The sequence below is a fragment of the Convolutriloba macropyga genome, chromosome 6 (genome assembly GCF_964194025.1).
Source record: "Convolutriloba macropyga chromosome 6, txConMacr16.3, whole genome shotgun sequence".
Classification (NCBI taxonomy): domain Eukaryota; kingdom Metazoa; phylum Xenacoelomorpha; order Acoela; family Convolutidae; genus Convolutriloba; species Convolutriloba macropyga.
This window is the reverse complement of record NC_134473.1, coordinates 16,110,461-16,128,396: the sequence shown is the minus strand read 5'-3', so window position 1 is coordinate 16,128,396 and position 17,936 is coordinate 16,110,461. Positions and strand designations below refer to the sequence as shown.

Below are 17,936 nucleotides of genomic sequence, written 5' to 3'. Positions count from 1 at the left end.
TGCCTGTCTCTTCTCTGTTTTCTGTTCTTTTCCGTTCTTTTTTTGCCTTTCGTTTTTCTCTCCATGTCTTTCGTTTCGCTCTTTAGTTTCTTAATTTTTACCTCTTCGCTGTCGTTTTTTGCCTTTCTCTTTCTTTTCTCTGTTTCTTTTTTCTTTTTCTATATTTTTTGCTTTTCTGCCTGTCTCTTCTCTGTTTTCTGTTCTTTTCCGTTCTTTTTTTGCCTTTCGTTTTTCTCTCCATGTCTTTCGTTTCGCTCTTTAGTTTCTTAATTTTTACCTCTTCGCTGTCGTTTTTTACCTTTCTCTTTCTTTTCTCTGTTTCTTTTTTCTTTTTCTATATTTTTTGCTTTTCTGCCTGTCTCTTCTCTGTTTTCTGTTCTTTTCCGTTCTTTTTTTGCCTTTCGTTTTTCTCTCCATGTCTTTCGTTTCGCTCTTTAGTTTCTTAATTTTTACCTCTTCGCTGTCGTTTTTTGCCTTTCTCTTTCTTTTCTCTGTTTCTTTTTTCTTTTTCTATATTTTTTGCTTTTCTGCCTGTCTCTTCTCTGTTTTCTGTTCTTTTCCGTTCTTTTTTTGCCTTTCGTTTTTCTCTCCATGTCTTTCGTTTCGCTCTTTAGTTTCTTAATTTTTACCTCTTCGCTGTCGTTTTTTGCCTTTCTCTTTTTTTCCTGTCTTTTCTCTCTAGACTTTTTATCTTCCTCTTCTCTCTTGCTTTTCTGTCTTTCTTTTCCGTTTTTCTCTCTTCTGTTATTCGTTTCTGTCTTTTTTTCTCTATTGTTTCTTTTCTCTATATCTTTATTTTTTCTCTGTCCTGTTTATTTTCTTCATCCTTTCAATTCTCTAATGTTTCTGTTTTCTCTCTTTCGGTTCTCTTGATTTTCTCACTCTCTTCTATTGCTTCTCTCCCTTTCTTCACTGACTATCTTTTCTCTCTTTCTTTTGACTTTTTCTTTTCTGTCGTTCATTTTTTGTCTCTTTTCTGTTCCCTTTTCTGCCCTTCTCTTTTCTCAATCTTTTTTTTCTCTTTCGTTGCTCGTTCTTTTCTCGCTATAGTTTCTTCTTTTCTCCTTCCTTTTTGTTTTTTCTTCTTTTTTCTCCTGCTTTTTGTTTCCGCCTTCCTATTCTCGTTTTTCTCTATCGTATCTCTCTTGCTTTTCTCTCTTTTCTGTTTCCCCATTCTGTCTGTTATTTTTTCTGCCTTCCTTCTTTTTTGTTTCTTTTAGTCTCTTTTGTCTCTTTCTTCTCTGACTTGCTTTTCTCACATTTTTCTCCCTTTCTTTTCTCTTTCTATTCTCTTTCCTCTTTCTTTTGTTTTTTCTTCTGCCTTTCTTTTCTCTGTCTTGCCTTTCTTTTTTCTGTCATTATTTTCAGTCTTCCTTTTCTCATCCTTTTGTCTTTTCGTTCTTCTCTTTTTTGTTTTTTTCTACCTTTCTTCTTTTCTCTTTCGTTTTTCTTTCGTTTACCTGTTTTTCTCTTTCACTTCTGTCTTTATTTTGTCTCTTGCTTTTCTTTCTTTTCCGTCTTTTTTTCTTGCTTTTTCTCGTCCGTGTCTTTAGCTTCTGTTTTTCTACCCCCTCTTCTTTTCTTTTCCTTCTTCCTTTTCTGTTCTTCGTTTCCTTTTTTCTCTTCTGTTTTTCCTCTCCGCTCTCTCTGGTCTCTCTTTTCTCTTGCTTTTCTCTCTTACTTCTCTTGATTTTCTTATTTGTAATTTTTGGTTTTCTCTTTTTGGTCTCTTTCGTTTCTGTCTTTCCTTTCTGGATTTCTTTTCTCTCTTCCTAATCCTTTTCTCGTTCTTTTCTGTCTATGTTTTTCTTTTCTCTCCTGCTTTTCTCTCTTCGTTTTCTGTATTTGTTTTCTTTCTTTTTTTGTCTTTTTCTTTTCTTTTCTTCCTCTATTTTTTCTATCTTTTATGTTTTTTCCTGCCCGTCTTTTCTTTCTTAATTTTTTGTCTTTTTTGCCCTTTTCTTTTCGTTTTTTTTCCTTTTATGGTTCCTCTTTCTTCTGTCTTTTCTTTTCTTCGTTTCTTATTTCTTTTCTTTCTCTTTTGCATGTTTATGCTCATCTTCGCATGTTTGAACGGTCCTTAAACATTCAGCTGAACGCATTACATTCGTTGTGCTATGCCAACATGTTGAAGTTCGTTATCATCTGTACATGTGTTACTGCTCCTTAAATATACAAGATAGCAAAGCCAAACAAGTCATTGAAAAATTTGCTGGTACTTGGGGTAATATACTAAACCATCGGCAACGTACCGTAATACCTTTGGCTGTTGAACGAGGGGTATGGGTTCCAGCCCGAGGTGGTACAAAAAAATCTGAGTTTCAATCCTATTCTTTTAAATGATTTTCTTGTGATGCTTTTGCGGGCAAGCTAGTGTTGATTGAAAAAGAGTCTGGCATTTAATAAAGTAGAGTTGTTTAATATGTTTGAAGTCTTAAGTTCGACTTTTCAACCACCGGTGAAAATTAAAGTACCCTGATAACCAAAATATCTACCCAGTTCATTTAAGGCTCTGAATCGGAACTGATTTGAGCAAATTTTCACTCTTAGGTGGAAGAGTGAAATCCACCAGCATCTCTGAAAGTGGAACGGTGATGCCTCTAGACCAGTTGTTGGTCACAGTACCTGCACCTGCTGTACAACAAGCACCTGTGCCCAACTTGTACCCATTGTTCAACAACAACAGTCCTAACTCCGCGTCCGCCTACCCATTTCAACAGATTCCATTAACTTCACCCAATCACATAAGATCTCCATCAGGTATTGTTTATGTTCGCAATACTACCTGATCCGATACCCAAATTGAGTGATTCCTTTGAGTTTTCCAATTCAATTCTTTGCTATGGCAATCGTTGTAAATTAAAGTCCACCACCGCAATTAAGAATTCGCTTGTAAGGTTTCAGAATGAACTTTGCTCATTTTTTCGAGCATTGATGGGACCTTTTCAACAATTGCCCCCCCCCCCTTTGGTACCTAGTAGAGAATCGCCACCCCCTCTGTGCTATACTTTACCACAATATTACTTGGCCTACAGTTCAGATAGCCGAATAATAGTTTAAGTGCAATTATGGACCGCTGCTCATGGCCATGCCTCTCATGCGCTGTGGGATGTAATCCGGAAATCGCGGGTCGGTTATCGCGGCGAAGCGCGCCCACCGACCCGCCAGTCGGAAATTCTTTTCCCTTTGTATTCCGATTCGGCTAGTTGCCATACCATGGCGTATTTTATTCTATTCAATTTAACATTGTGTGTGCATGCGCGGAAAGTTATTAGTCGTCTCTGATTGGTTAATAAATGGCTCGCTTAAATTCTATTCAAGAATAGCCCCCCTTTTGCAAAAGGGGGGCAATTGTTGAAAAGATCCCATTGATGTTTAGCATGGGAAGATGGTTCCGGAGGTGTCAGGACAAAATACTGAATGCCAATGTATCCAATGTGACAAATACCCAAAAGTACCCTATATATTATCCTAAAGTTGGAATAACCGGAACTATTATTTAGCATTGTATTTATCTAGTGCATTTGGCCATGTCTCAGCGGTCCGTGAACTTGATATGAAACTATCGGTGGCCGCCGTATTAGCCGAAAGGGCGTTTAGCCGACAACCAAAAAATGAGAAATTTAGCTAACAATTTAAGTAAAATGAGCGATAAAATTAATTCTGAAGCTGATTGGCCAATTTAAATTACTATTTTGTAAGCGGACAAATATACTGTCAACTAGCGTAACGAAGGTCTATCCGCGGTTTCAACCTCCCCCCTGACCGGGGGTGGCGGGCACGGAGAGGCCGAGTGGAGCGCCACCCGACCGCTTATCAAAGATATTGGTCCACCGAAGTACTGATTTATGGACCAACGAGACTTTTTTGACCAATTATGATTCCTTGTCGGCTATTTTTTCCTTGTCAATTTTTTCCTTGTCGGCTAAACGCTCTCTCGGCCAATTTTCCTAGCACCGAATTTATCACAACTGAACATGAGATTAAAGTATCCGGGATACCCGCGCGCGTCGCGGCGTCGCCTCGATAATCGGCCCGCGGTTTGCGGATTACATATCGCAGCGGATGAGAGGCATGACCGTGGACAGCGGTCTGCTGATGCCCGTACCCACTAGATGTCTAAAAATTGCCGTATTTTTTGTTTCTTTGGTACATTGGAATACATTGTGCACTATAATACTATGCGCAGTGTTGATTGTAATGGTTAACAATGTATTATTAATAGCCGCCTCATCTTCTCAGCCGGCTATTATAGCGCTCCTATTTTTTTTTTACTTCGTCGAATAAAAAAATTTTTCGCTTTACCTCATTTTGCCGCTTTTTCAACATTTTGCGTGATATCTTTTTGACTTCTCTAGACTAGTTTCTCTCTTCTCTCATTCTGCTAAAAGTGATTTTGAACATCAGTTGCTCAGCAAAGCAATTCAAAATGAACAGAGTCAGTATAAAAAATTGAAGTCAGAAGTAGAAACGGGATAAACCCATAAAGCCCAATTTTAGATGCCCGCTATTTGAACGTCGTTACTATAAGTCTTAGTTACCACCTCTAATGCTTATTGGTGTTGATAGTGGCCCCTGTAGCCTCTCTCTAAGAAACAGAAGTATGTTCAACTACGAAATGCCATCAAAATAAATCGGACTTAAAAAATATTTTTGTACAAAAATCTTTTTTTTTCAATATCTTCTATTCTTTCAATCCCAATCGTGCTTATTGGAATCAACGGCGGCTATTTTCCGGCAATCTGCCGGGTATGTTTTCTGATAGATTACATAATTATTACATAACTATCGGCTTGCTTTTATGTCGGCTTACTTTTACTTCCGCTTACTTTGCGTTCACCGAAGGGATCAAAGGGAATAAATTGGGTATAATGGCATTGGGGGTGGCGTCTTAACAAATAGACGTACCAAAATGTAGAAATTTCAACGAATGTGATTGGTTGAGAAATTTAAAACACTGTACTTTTATGCGCTCAATAAGCCTAAATTGGACATAGCCTAATGCTAGATTATAATTTTTACCGCATCCGGCCATGCCTCAGCGGCCCGTGGGACTTGATATGAATCTATCAGAGCCGAACGTGAGACCAGTTTCCCCCAAAAAAGTATAAATTTTCTAGTTCGGCTTATCGCGATTTCTGAGCAATTTTACGTTAACACGCATATCCTATTTTAAAACGTGGAGAATTTGTTGAGCAATCAGCCAATCACAAAACAATATTCTTATTTTCTCAATTTTGATTGGCCAGCAGTAAAATTTCTATATTTTGGTCTTATATTTACGTCTGGCATTTTCATTAGCGCCTGGCATTGGGTATATTGTCATGTAATCGGCTCCGAATGTTGCTTGTATAATGTTAACGAAGGAAAAAAATTGAAGTAAACAAACCATTGTACATATGTAAACTGTATAGTGTACATTTGAGTTCTCATTTAAATTTGGCCTGATGTTAATCGGGTGGTAGTTCAGAGTTGAAACATGCAATACTGAAAAAGTTATTGTCAGCGTTGCGCTTGTAATGTGTTTATTATATACAACATCCACGCGCGTGTGCTATTTCCGCGTGTCCTAAAACAATTGAAATATTAGGGATCGTTTAATTTAAAGGAAATACTTTTCGTAAGTTCTAAATCGTTGTTATCCTCCGATTGATAATTTTGGTTTGTTTGTTTCAGAATCTTCGACAGTGTCTGGTGTGGGTGTGGGGCCAACGACACAACACATTTCCTCTGCTGCAGCATTCTCACAATCACTTGAACTACAAAAACAGCTCAAAAAGGTAATCGTAAAACGAGTTTAACATGAATTCTGATCTTAGCTATTGCCAGCTAAATGAGGCTAGAACTTATAGATAGACCCATGAATGTTCATAGTTGTAATGGGGTACTTTATAGAGGTCTTGAATGGGAAGGAGCAGTTACATCTTATCGGGTTGAAGAAATAGCACGAACTCGCTGTGATCGCCATGATTCGAATTTCAATACTTGAGAGCAAGAATTGGTCTTGTTGTTTGACGTCACTCTAAAACTATATTTCACAATTTTTAAAGGGATGATTTTGAGCACTGATGGTGTTTAGGTAGCGCACCTAACGGAGCTGCTAAATGAGAGTGAGGGTAGTATCCAACGACTGACTGATCAGAGTCAGGTATTGAAGGACGAGATCCGGAGATTGGAGGCATCGTGGGACCAGACATCCAGCAACATGGATTACCTCAAGAATATCTTGGTCAAGGTTAGATCATCTAATGAGATACTTGTAGAGGTATAGCTTAATGCGAGGTGTTTCATTGCGTTTTCGAGTTTTGCAAAAATCGAAATGGGATTATTCTTACACGTTTTTTAAAGAAAACTGATGTATATCTCAGACACACTGTTTCTTTATGGTAATTTTTGTTTTGTTCCTCATAATTGTACGGTGATCCCACATAATTGTATGCTATCCTTTTAAAGTTTGAAAGCTTTGTCTAGACTTCAAATTGAAAACGGTGATCTTGATCTTTCCTCAAAAATTCATGGAGACAATACAATAAACTATCGGACGTTGCTTAAAATTTTTGTCAAACTTTGGCTTTGTTTGTTCTTTATGGCTATTTTTACATACGGAATTCAGAAAAAATAGATTCTTTCGATATATCAATACGCCAGTTTTGCACATTTGGATATGAATTGTTCCGCTCCTATTTGCTGTGAAGTTTGTACTCTAATTGGAATATCAATTTTATGCTAGTTGTACTTTTTCCAGTTTTCAGGAGATGCTAACAATTTACTTCATCCATAAGTCTGCAACTGATGTTATCGCAACAGTGAATTATTCTTTTTCCAAACAACATTTATTGCAATTGCTTGCACTTAGCATGTACGACAAGTTTAAGATGTATGCATGTATGACAAAGTTTAGGAATGTTGTGAAATGTTTGCTGTGTTTAGTTTTTCCGTCTGCCAGCTGGAGGAGAGAAGGAGCAGCTGGTACCTGTGCTGACAATGCTGCTTAAATTGAGTCAAGAGGAAAAGACACTCGTTCAACAGCTGTCACAGGGTAAGTACTACCTGCATGACGTATATTACATAACTATTGAATGGATTCGAAGGTTTCAAAGATCACTCTCGAAGAATTCTGACTCCATGTTTTATAGAAAAATTTCTGGTTTCACCTGGTGGAATACAAAAATCAATTATTATAGCTGCGAAGCTGTAAGCTGAGCGGAGCTATATTGCGGTGCTCTTGGTTTTTACAATTCAAAGAATTTGAATTGTATTGGTGCGCTGTGTTTTTTTAAGATGTGTTCACACATTTTTCAATGACTTTGATCTTTCAAAACGGGATAAATAGGTAAATCCCAGCGGGCATTAAGTTTCATTAGAGGTCCAAATGGGCTTTAGTAGTCCTTCAAGTGCTTATAGTGGTGCAGCTGCTGGGATGGCCTTAATTTAAGGTTAAAAGGTCATTTAAGGTTTTTGGGCTCAAAATGGTTTAATTTTTCATGTTTTTTGTGATTTTTTGTTTTGATTATTGTTAGGTTGAAGTTTTTCAAAGTTGATGAAGGCCTTTTGCGAGACAAAATTGCTTGTTATGACCATTTTATGAGCTATAGTACTACAAACACAAACACGCAAAATGATACTAATTTTTGTCATTTTTGAGTTTTTTTAGCGCTAGGTGTCAAGAAACATCCTCTAAGGTTTGATGATATATTACTGCATAGTTTCTAGTGGTAATGGAATGGTTTTCATGTTTTTGCCATCATGAATTTTAGCATTTTTTGACAAAACTTGCAATTTTTTTTAGTATTTTTTGACATTTATTGTCATTATTCAAGTTGTTTGGGTCCCAGGGGCCAGAAAACCTCATCAGGTGTTGGATAATAAGCTACTGATAAATTCAAGTTGCCGTGGAATAGGTTTCTACTTTTGAATGTCACAAACCTGAGCAATTTTTTTTCCACAAAATTCGCATTTTTTTCAGGTTTTGTCATTTTTTCAGTTTTTCCAGCTTCTGGGACCAGGGAATCTCCTTTGAGTTTTGCTAATAGGACACCGCATAGTTTGTAGTAACAATGGGATGGTTTTTAACATTTTAATGTCTCAAATTTTAGCATTTTTTGTAAAATCTTCAATTTTTTTAAGGCTTTCTAAAGTTTTTTTCAGTTTTCGATATTCGTCCATTTTCAAGTGCGAGAAAACGTATTCCTCGTTCTGATAAAAAGTTTCTGCATGGTTTTTAGTTTCAATACATTTGTTTTCAATAATTTAACTTTCCGACTTTTTGAAGTTTTTTGATAAAATTTGCAATTTGTATTTTATTTATTTTTTTCGTGCTTCAGTAGCCAGGTAATCTCATCCAGGGTTTGATAGTATGTTATTAAATAGTTGCTAGGGGGCAATTGAATGGCTTTCAACATTTTAAAAGAACGAATTTCTATTTTTTGAAGTTTGAAATTTATTCTAAAAACTATTGCATATCTATCTATGAGCCAATGAGTTTTTTTAAAGCTTCGGATTGGGTTACTGGATAGCCTCTAGAGACACAGAAATGATTCTGACCCTATTTATATCACGATTTTCATCAACACTTCCTTATAATTTGCAATCGATTTCTTTTTAATAGCCGCCCTCATCTCAGCCGGCTATTATAGCGCTCCTTTTTTTTTACTTCATCGAATAAAAAAATGTTTCGCTTTACCTCATTTTGCCGCCTTTTCAACATTTTGCGTGAAATCTTTTTGACTTCTCTAGGCTAGTTTCTCTCTTCTCTCATTCTGCTAAAAGTGATTTTGAACATCAGTTGCTCAGCAAAGCAATTCAAAATGAACAGAGTCAGTATAAAAAATTGAAGTCAGAAATAGAAACGGGATAAACCCATAAAGCCCAATTTTAGATGCCCGCTATTTGAACGTCGTTCCTGTAAGTTTTAGTTACCTCTCTCTAATGCTTATTGTTATTGATAGTAGCCCCTGTAGCCTCTCTCTACGAAACAGAAGTATGTTCAACTACGAAATGCCATCAAAATAAATCGGACTTAAAAAAATGTTTTTGTACAAAATTTTTTTTTCAATATCTTCTGTTATTTCAATCCCAATCATGCTTATTGGAATCAACGGCGGCTATTTTCCGGCAATCTGCCGGGTATGTTTAGTTTTTTTGTTCATTTTCGAGTTAATCGATCTTCAAGGGCAAATGAATATTTTTCAGGTCTTGCAGATATAATACTGAACCGATTTCAGAAACAAACATATTTTTGAAAAAAGTGTTTTTAAAGGGAAAAGATTTTGCCTTAGGTTTAAACGCTTTAGAGTTTTAGCAATGAGTATATTTTTGTTTAGTTTTGATTTTTAGTTTCTCAATTTTTTGAGATAATTCTGTTTGTGATCTGGCTGGCATTGTTCAATTGATCTGCTGGTCAGGTAGAGTTCGTCTGAGTTTTTCTTTCAATTCTTTGAATTGTATTTCAGGACTTGTCCTGCTATGTTTTTTTGTTTCTTCGTCTTACGCTCTTTTTCGTTTTACATTTGTTCACACAGCCAAGCTGAAAAAGTCAATTTTTCTGAATGACTTCTTTCTCTCACTAAGGGCGTTTGCGCGCGTGACGTCATTTAGCAAAAGTTTTTTGCGTGATTAGATTTTGATCACAAGTGACTCACCTCACTCAATAAATTGACTTTTTGCACTTTAAAACTTAAATTTAATTTGAATTTGTTTAAGGTCAAAGGAACTCGTATGTGCAGTAAAGGTACCTAATAAGAGGTTTCTGCGGGATGAATTTTAACAAGCTTTATTAATTTATCGCTGAATGTTTTTTACCTAGCTTTTTGAGCGGCGTCGATCTTTTTTTTTCAATTTATATCTATCTCTGGTTCTATCTCTATTATACGGCACGCGGGTCTATTCTTTCGCAGCTATTCCGGCAATCTGCCGGTTATGTTTGATATTAAACACTTTTATAGTGGTATATATTTAATCAATTGCTAGAAACACCTCATATCAGGCTATGAAAACCATTTTTAGTGCAGAAAAGCTAATGCTTTTTTTACAAACGGTTATGAAAAAAAATTGTTCATGGGGATCGAAAAAGGGCTGGCAATATTTTTTATAAAAGTTTTTAAAAGCACCTACATTTATTGTATTGCATTCATGGGCTCCCCTTTCAAAGTGATAAACTAATGCCAAGTGTAAAATGGAATAGAGACAGACCATCCATTTTCAATTTGTACACTTCTTCCTCTAAAAAAAGTTTTTCAATTGTGTGCAGGTGGAGTTGGGTCTGGTGACGGTGGCCCTGGTGCTGTTCCCTCAGCCTCCAACTGGTCAAGTTACATGCCCAGGTGGTCTGGACTCATGTAGTCAATATGGCGCTATTGCAACTTCTATTGCTGTATAGAGAGAAATGTGACTGACTGACAGTCAGAAGCAGCATTGATGGCAGAATCAAAGTACATCAATATACTGAACGAGTGGACTGTCCAGTTTTCTTTGAATATTACAGACGTCGACATCATTCAAAAATGGACTAACGTAGTGCCTTCATTGGGAGCATTTCATAGAAAGTTTTGTTTAAAAACAAAGATACCTTCTTGCCCGGCGGAATGGGTAATTATTTATTCCTATTTTTTGTTCTCTGTTGGACTCGGGACGTATAATTAGTTTCTTTGTATTATGTACATTTAAATCGAAATTACATTGTAACATATCCAATTTAAAAGTATCTGGTTTAATTCAAGATATTATTTCAGCATCAGTTGTTACCTTCAATTAATAGAAAAAAAATTGCCGATATAAGATCCAAAAATATTTGATATCGAACTTCCATGTTAATGCATTGGCAACTAATAGCCGCGTGAGCTACTCAAACGACTATTATTCAGGTGCTCAGTTACTTAGGGGCTACGAAGTAAAGTGTACGAGCGGAAATTTTATTGACGATGTGATGGCATTGTGCTGCCCAATTTTATCAGTGTAATTAATAGCCGCCTCATCTTCTCAGCCGGCTATTATAGCGCTCCTATTTTTTTTTACTTCGTCGAATAAAAAAATTTTTCGCTTTACCTCATTTTGCCGCTTTTTCAACATTTTGCGTGATATCTTTTTGACTTCTCTAGACTAGTTTCTCTCTTCTCTCATTCTGCTAAAAGTGATTTTGAACATCAGTTGCTCAGCAAAGCAATTCAAAATGAACAGAGTCAGTATAAAAAATTGAAGTCAGAAGTAGAAACGGGATAAACCCATAAAGCCCAATTTTAGATGCCCGCTATTTGACATTTTGATTTTTATCAGCCCTAGGTGTCAAAGAACCTCCTCTAGGTTTCGATAATAGTTTACTGCATTGTTTCTAGTTGTAATGGAATGGTTTCAACATTTTAACATCACGAATATTAGCAATATTTTGACAAAACGTGCAATTTTTTAAAATTTTGACACTTATCCTTATTCAGGTCTTTCCAGACCCAAGGGCCAGGAAACATCCTAACAAGTTCGATATTAAGTTACTGACAAATTTTTAATGGCCATGGAATAGTTTTTCAACTTTTTATTGTCACAAATTTTAGAAATTTTCTGATGAAACTTGCTTTCTTTCAAGTTTTTTTAAAAAATATTTGTAGTTATTTTGAGTTTTTCAGCCTCAAGAGCCGAGGAACCTCCTCTAGGGTTTGAAAATAGGTTACTGAATAATTTCTAGATTAAATGGAATGTCTTGCAAGATTTTGACATCACGAATTTTAGCATAATTTTGATATTTTTTGCCATTTTCAATTTTTTGACATTTATAGTCATTTAGATTTTTGTGCCTCAAGGCTCAGAAAACCTCCGTCAGGGTTTGATAATAAGTTACTGGAAATTTTTTGTTTGTCATGGATCAATTTTCAACTTTTTAATATTACAAGTTTTAGCATTTTGTTTTTGTAAAAACTTGCAATTTTTTTTAAAAGTTTTTTGAATATTGTCATTTTTTTTAGGTTTTTCTAGCCTCAAGGGTCACGGAACTTCCTCTAGGGTTTGATAATATATTACTGCATAGTTTATAGATGTAATGGAATGTTCTTAAAGATGTTAATATCACTAATTCAAGCAATTTTTCAAAATATTTGCATTTTTTTGTTTTGACTTTTTTCCGGCAACAGAGGCCCTGGGACCTCCTCCAAGGTTTGATAATAAGCTGTTGCATAGTTTCTAGTGTTCATGGGATGTTGATCAACATTTATTATGACTCCAATTTTAGTAGTTTTTGTCAAAATTTGAACTTTTCAAATTTTTGAAAAATTTTTGTTCCAAGCGTATTGATATTTTCCAGCCTGTGAAACTTTTTCAGTATTGAAACAGGGATACCGGATAGTCTTTTGAGACAATGAATTGGTTCTTAAGATTTTAATGCTATGAAATTTAGCAAGATTTTGTTGAAATTTGCAATTTTCAAAAATTTTCAATGTTTTTTGTCCTTTTCTGAGTTTAACGACCATTACTGGCCGACAAATTATTTCAAGTCTCGCAGATGGGATACTTGACAGAACTTTTGAGACAAAGACTGGTTTTGAATTTTTTAATTGCGAAGTTGAAAAGCTTTTTAATTTTGCTTTTTTCAGTTTTTTTTCTTTATGATTTAATTACTAACAAGGTTAAAAAAGTAGAAGTTGCAGTGACGAATCCAACCATGGAAGATATTCCTGTCTCCTTCTCTCTCTTTCTGTTAGGGTTCCTTTCCATCTTATTCTCGTTCGCGTTTTATCTCTTTCTCTCATTCTCTCTCTCTCTCTCTCTCTCTTTGTTGATGCCGCACTTCAGCTGCGGTTATGCAGCGTAATGTCATCATCTTTGATCCTTATCATCAGTGAGTTATAGTTAAAATATTTTTTATCATAAATGTTCTAACAGGCACGTTTTTTGAAACCATTGTTAATTGCTCTCAAAAGCAAATTGTAGCAAATATATTAATCCTGTTTGTCTTTTTATAGCTCGCGGGTCTATTCTTTCGCAGCTATTCCGACAATCTGCCGGCTATGTTTGATATTAAACACCTTTATAGTGGTATCTATTTAGTCAATTGCTAGAACCACCTCATATCAGGTTATAAAAACCATTATTAGTGCAGAAAAGCTAATGCTTTTTCACAAAGGTTATGAAAAAAATGTTCATAGGGAACGAAAAAGGTCGAAAAAGGGCTTGCAATATTTTTTGTAAAATTTTTTAAAAGCACCTAACATTTATTGTATTGAATTCATGGGGTCCCCTATCAAAGTGATGAACTAATGCCAAGTGTAAAATGGAAGATAGAGACCCACCATCTATTTTCAATTTGTACACTTCCTCCTCAAAAAGTTTTTTCAATTGTGTGCAGGTGGAGTTGGGTCTGGTGACGGTGGCCCTGGTGCTGTTCCCGCTGCCTCAAACTGGTCAAGTTACATGACCAGGTGGTCTGGACTTATGTAAACAATATGGCGCTCTAGCACCTTCCATTGCTGTATTGAGAGAAATGTGACTGACTGACAGTCAGAAACAGCCTTGATGGCAAAGTCAAAGTACATCAATATACTGAACGAGTGGACTGTCCAGTTTTCTTTAAATATTACAGACGTCGACATCATACAAAAATGGACTAACGTAGTGCCTTCATTGGGTGCATTTCATAGAAAGTTTTGTTTAAAAACAAAGATAACTTCTTGCCCGGCGGAATGGGTAATTATTTATTCCCTTTTTTTGTTCTCTGTTGGACTCGGGACGTATAATTAGTTTCTTTGTATTATGTTTATAGAAAGGAATCAGAAATCTTGGTAAAAGAAAATCCATTTTGGCGATGGTTGAGTACACAAGTCAACCAACTTTTGCTGCCTTTTTAAAATTTCGATTAAAAGATTTATTCTTAGAAATGTCATCGTCAATGGCCGGGGGTTTCAATGGTAATTGATGTAACGCTCAGCTTTTTTTCTTTATATCCAGCACCGTTTGAGCTGTGTCTTGTTTTGAACTGCTAATGAATGTCATTTTCAATTGCTCTTAAACGAAGTTTGTAGCAATTATATTAGTCCTGTTGGTCTTTTTTTTCCAATTTTTCACTTGACCGATTTTTTGTCTGACCCGTTCAAATTTTCGGCCTTAAAAAAGGGATGACCAGGTAGCGCCCAGCGAGCATTAGTTATAATTAGAGGCCCCTAGCCGCGTTTAGAAGTATTTCAAGTGCTCAGTGTGATGAAGTTGCTGAGAAGGCCGTAGGTTAAAAGGTCATTTTTTGGAGTTTTTGAGCCCAAATGCTGCATTTTTTTTGTGTTTTTCCGTCCTTTTTCTTGTTTTTTGTAGAACCAACTTAAAATTGAGGCTGGTTAGAGTTGATAAAGGTCTTTAGCGCGACATTTGCACTTTTTAAGACCACTTTATGAGCTATATATGTCAAGTTTGTTTAAATGTTTTTAATTTTTTTTACATTTTCCTGCACCAGGGGCTCAGGAAGCTCCTCCAAGGTTAGATAATAAGCTGCTGCGTGGTTTCTAGAATTAATTGAATGGTTTAAATATCTAAATAACGCAATTTTTGATAAAATTTAAATTTTAAAAATTTTGGCAAGTTATGTTCCAAGTTTATGGATCTTGAGTCAGTGAAACTATTCAAGGCTTGAAATAGGGATACTGGATAGCCTTTTGAGACAATAAAATGATTTTGAAGATATATTATCATGATTTTTAGCAAAATTTGTTTAAAACTTGCATTTGTTTTTAAAGTTTTGGAACAATAAAGGTTTTAAACTGCAAAAGCTGGAAACTTTTAAGTTTTGCCTGTTTCAGTTTTTTTCTATATAATTTAACTAATAAGGCTAGCAAACTAAAAGTTGCGGTATCGAAACTTATGGAAAATATTTCTAGGTCTCTTTTTCTCTCTTTCTCTGTTTCAGTTAGGGTTTCGTTCCCTCTCTTTCTTGTTCTCGTTTTTATCTCACACTCTCTCAACTCTTTTGTTGATGCCGCAATTCAGCTGCTGTTGAGTGGCGTGATCTCATCATCTATTACCCTCATTAACGTTGAATTATAGTAAAATTGTTTAGCCATAAATGATTAAAAATGCACTGTTTATAAAATCATTGTTAATTGCTCTCAAACGAAGTTTTTAGCAACTATATTAATCCTGTTGGTCTTTTTTGCCATTTTCGCTTGACCAATTTTTTTGTCGAACCCATAGGACTTTTCATCCTCAGTTAGATTTAAGTTTCATTAGAGGGCGCTGTTCGCGTTTAGTGGTCCTTCAAACGCTCAGTGTGGTGAAGCTACTGAGACGGCCGTAGTTGAATGCTAAAATGTCATTTTGTTGATTTTTGTGTCCAAACGCATTTTTTCGGGTTTTTGCGTCTTTTTTTAAATATCTGTTGGACCAGTCTAAAATTGAGGACCGTTAAAGTTGATAAAGGTCTTTTACGGGACAGATATTTTTCTAGGAACACTTTTAGAGCTATATGTTTTGGTACTACGAACCAGAAAAACGCATATTTATACAAATTTTCACAATTTTGTTCAAAATTATTTTTTGTGTGAGAGATTTGATTTTTTGTCTACAGTAACTGGATAAAGAGGTAGCGCCTATTGCACCTTAAGTTCTCTTAGAGCCTCTTAGCTCACTAGTCTCCAAATAGCCGATTCACAGAAACTTTTTGGCCTTTGGGGTAAAGGGCGGTTCTAAGAAATGGATCCCCCCACCCCAATCCGTCTACCACATCAGCCCCCAATCCTCACAACAGCACATCGTGCAGCCAATGCCATCTTCCCATCGTGGCCGACCCCTCCCCCATTCCGTCCTGTTGCTGCCCTGCATTTATATCTCAAGTTTTGATGCCCATTTTAAACTTTTTTTCAAAGATTTTTTTCTCTTCAAAGTTTTTCGGTCGTCAAGGCCAACGAGACTTAGAGCTTTAAAACAGGTTACTGCGCAGTTTAAAGTAATGAAATGGTGCTCAGTGTGATGAAGTTGCTGAGAAGGCCGCAGGTTAAATGGTCATTTTTTGAGCCCAAATGCTGCATTTGTTTGTGTTTTTCCGTCCCTTTTCTTGTTTTTTGTTGAACCAACTTAAAATTGAGGCTGGTTAGAGTTGATAAAGGTCTTTAGCGCGACATTTGCACTTTTTAACACCACTTTAAGAGCTATATATGTCTAATTTGTTAAATGTTTTTAATTTTTTCTTTACATTCTCCTGAACCAGGGGCTCAGGAAGCTCCTCCAAGGTTAGATAATAAGCTGCTGCGTGGTTTCTAGAATTAGTGGAATGGTTTAAATATCTAAATAACGCAATTTTTGATAAAATTTAAATTTTAAAAATTTTGGAAAGTTATGTTCCAAGTTTATGGATCTTGAGTCAGTGAAACTATTCAAGGCTTGAAATAGGGACACTGGATAGCCTTTTGAGACAATAAAATGATTTTGATGATATTATTATCATGATTTTTAGCAAAATTTGTTTAAAACTTGCATTTGTTTTTAAAATTTTGGAACAGAAAATGGTTTTAAACTGCAAAAGCTGGAAACTTTTCTTTTAAGTTTTGCCTGTTTCAGATTTTTTCTATATAATTTAACTAATAAGGCTAGCAAACTAGAAATTGCAGAATCGAATCTTATGGAAAATATTTATAGGTCTCTTTTTCTCTCTTTCTTTGTTTCAGTTAGGGTTTCGTTCCCTCTTTTTCTTGTTCTCGTTTTATCTCACACTCTCTCAACTCTTTTGTTGATGCCGCAATTCAGCTGCTGTTGAGTGGCGTGATCTCATCATCTATTACCCTCATTAACGTTGAATTATAGTAGAAGTGTTTAGCCATAAATGATTAAAAATGCACTGTTTAGAAAATCATTGTTAATTGCTTTCAAACGAAGTTTTTAGCAACTATATTAATCCTGTTGGTCTTTTTTGCCATTTTCGCTTGACCAATTTTTTGTCGAACCCATAGGACTTTTCATCCTCATTTAGACTTAAGTTTCATTAGAGGGCGCTGTTCGCGTTTAGTGGTCCTTCAAGTGCTCAGTGTGGTGAAGCTATTGAGACGGCCGTAGATTATTGTTAAAATGTCATTTTGTTGATTTTTGTGTCCAAACGCACTATTTCGTGTTTTTGCGTCTTTTTTAAATATCTGTTGGACCAGTCTAAAATTGAGGACCGTTAAAGTTGATAAAGGTCTTTTGCGGGACAGATATTTTTTAAGAACACTTTTAGAGCTATATTTTTTGGTACTACGAACCAGAAAAACGCATATTTATACAAATTTTCACAATTTTGTTCAAAATTATTTTTTGTGTGAGCGATTTGAATTTTTGTCTACAGTAACTGGATAAAGAGGTAGCGCCTATTGCGCCTTAAGTTCTCTTAGAGCCTCTTAGCTCACTAGTCTCCAAATAGCCGATTCACAGATACTGTTTGGCCTTTGGGGTAAGGGACGGTTCTTAGAAATGGATCCCCCCACCCCAATCTGTCCACCACATCAGCATCCAATCCTCACAACAGCACATCGTGCAGCCAATGCCATCTTCCCACCGTTGCCGACCCCTCCCCCATTCCGCCCTGTTGCTGCCCTGCATTTATATCTCAAGTTTTGATGCCCATTTATAACTTTTTTTCAAAGATTTTTTTCTCTTCAAAGTTTTTCGGTCATCAAGGCCAACGAGACTTAGAGCTTTAAAACAGGTTACTGCGCAGTTTAAAGTAATGAAATGGTGCTCAGTGTGATGAAGTTGCTGAGAAGGCCGCAGGTTAAAAGGTCATTTTTTGGAGTTTTTGAGCCCAAATGCTGCATTTTTTGTTTTTCCGTCCCTTTTGTTTTTTTTTGAACCAACTTAGAATTGAGGTTGGTTAGAGTTGATAAAGGTCTTTAGCGCGACATTTGCACTTTTTAAGACCACTTTAAGAGCTATATATGTCAAGTTTGTTTAAATGTTTTTATTTTTTTTACATTTTCCTGCACCAGGGGCTCAGGAAGCTCCTC

At 35.9% G+C, this 17,936-nt stretch overlaps 1 protein-coding gene across 1 annotated transcript in view; it reads left to right on the top strand.

Annotated features, from left to right (window-relative positions):
* Positions 1-10,732, top strand: part of LOC142341521 (uncharacterized) — a 133,120-nt gene extending 122,388 nt beyond the window's left edge. The window contains exons 16-20 of the mRNA XM_075392514.1: positions 2,551-2,760; positions 5,677-5,780; positions 6,080-6,235; positions 6,931-7,039; positions 10,250-10,732. Coding sequence (XP_075248629.1) covers positions 2,551-2,760; positions 5,677-5,780; positions 6,080-6,235; positions 6,931-7,039; positions 10,250-10,341 — 671 coding nt within the window. The 3' untranslated portion in view covers positions 10,342-10,732. The remainder of the gene's footprint in view (positions 1-2,550; positions 2,761-5,676; positions 5,781-6,079; positions 6,236-6,930; positions 7,040-10,249) is intronic.
* The last annotated feature ends 7,204 nt before the right edge of the window (positions 10,733-17,936 follow it).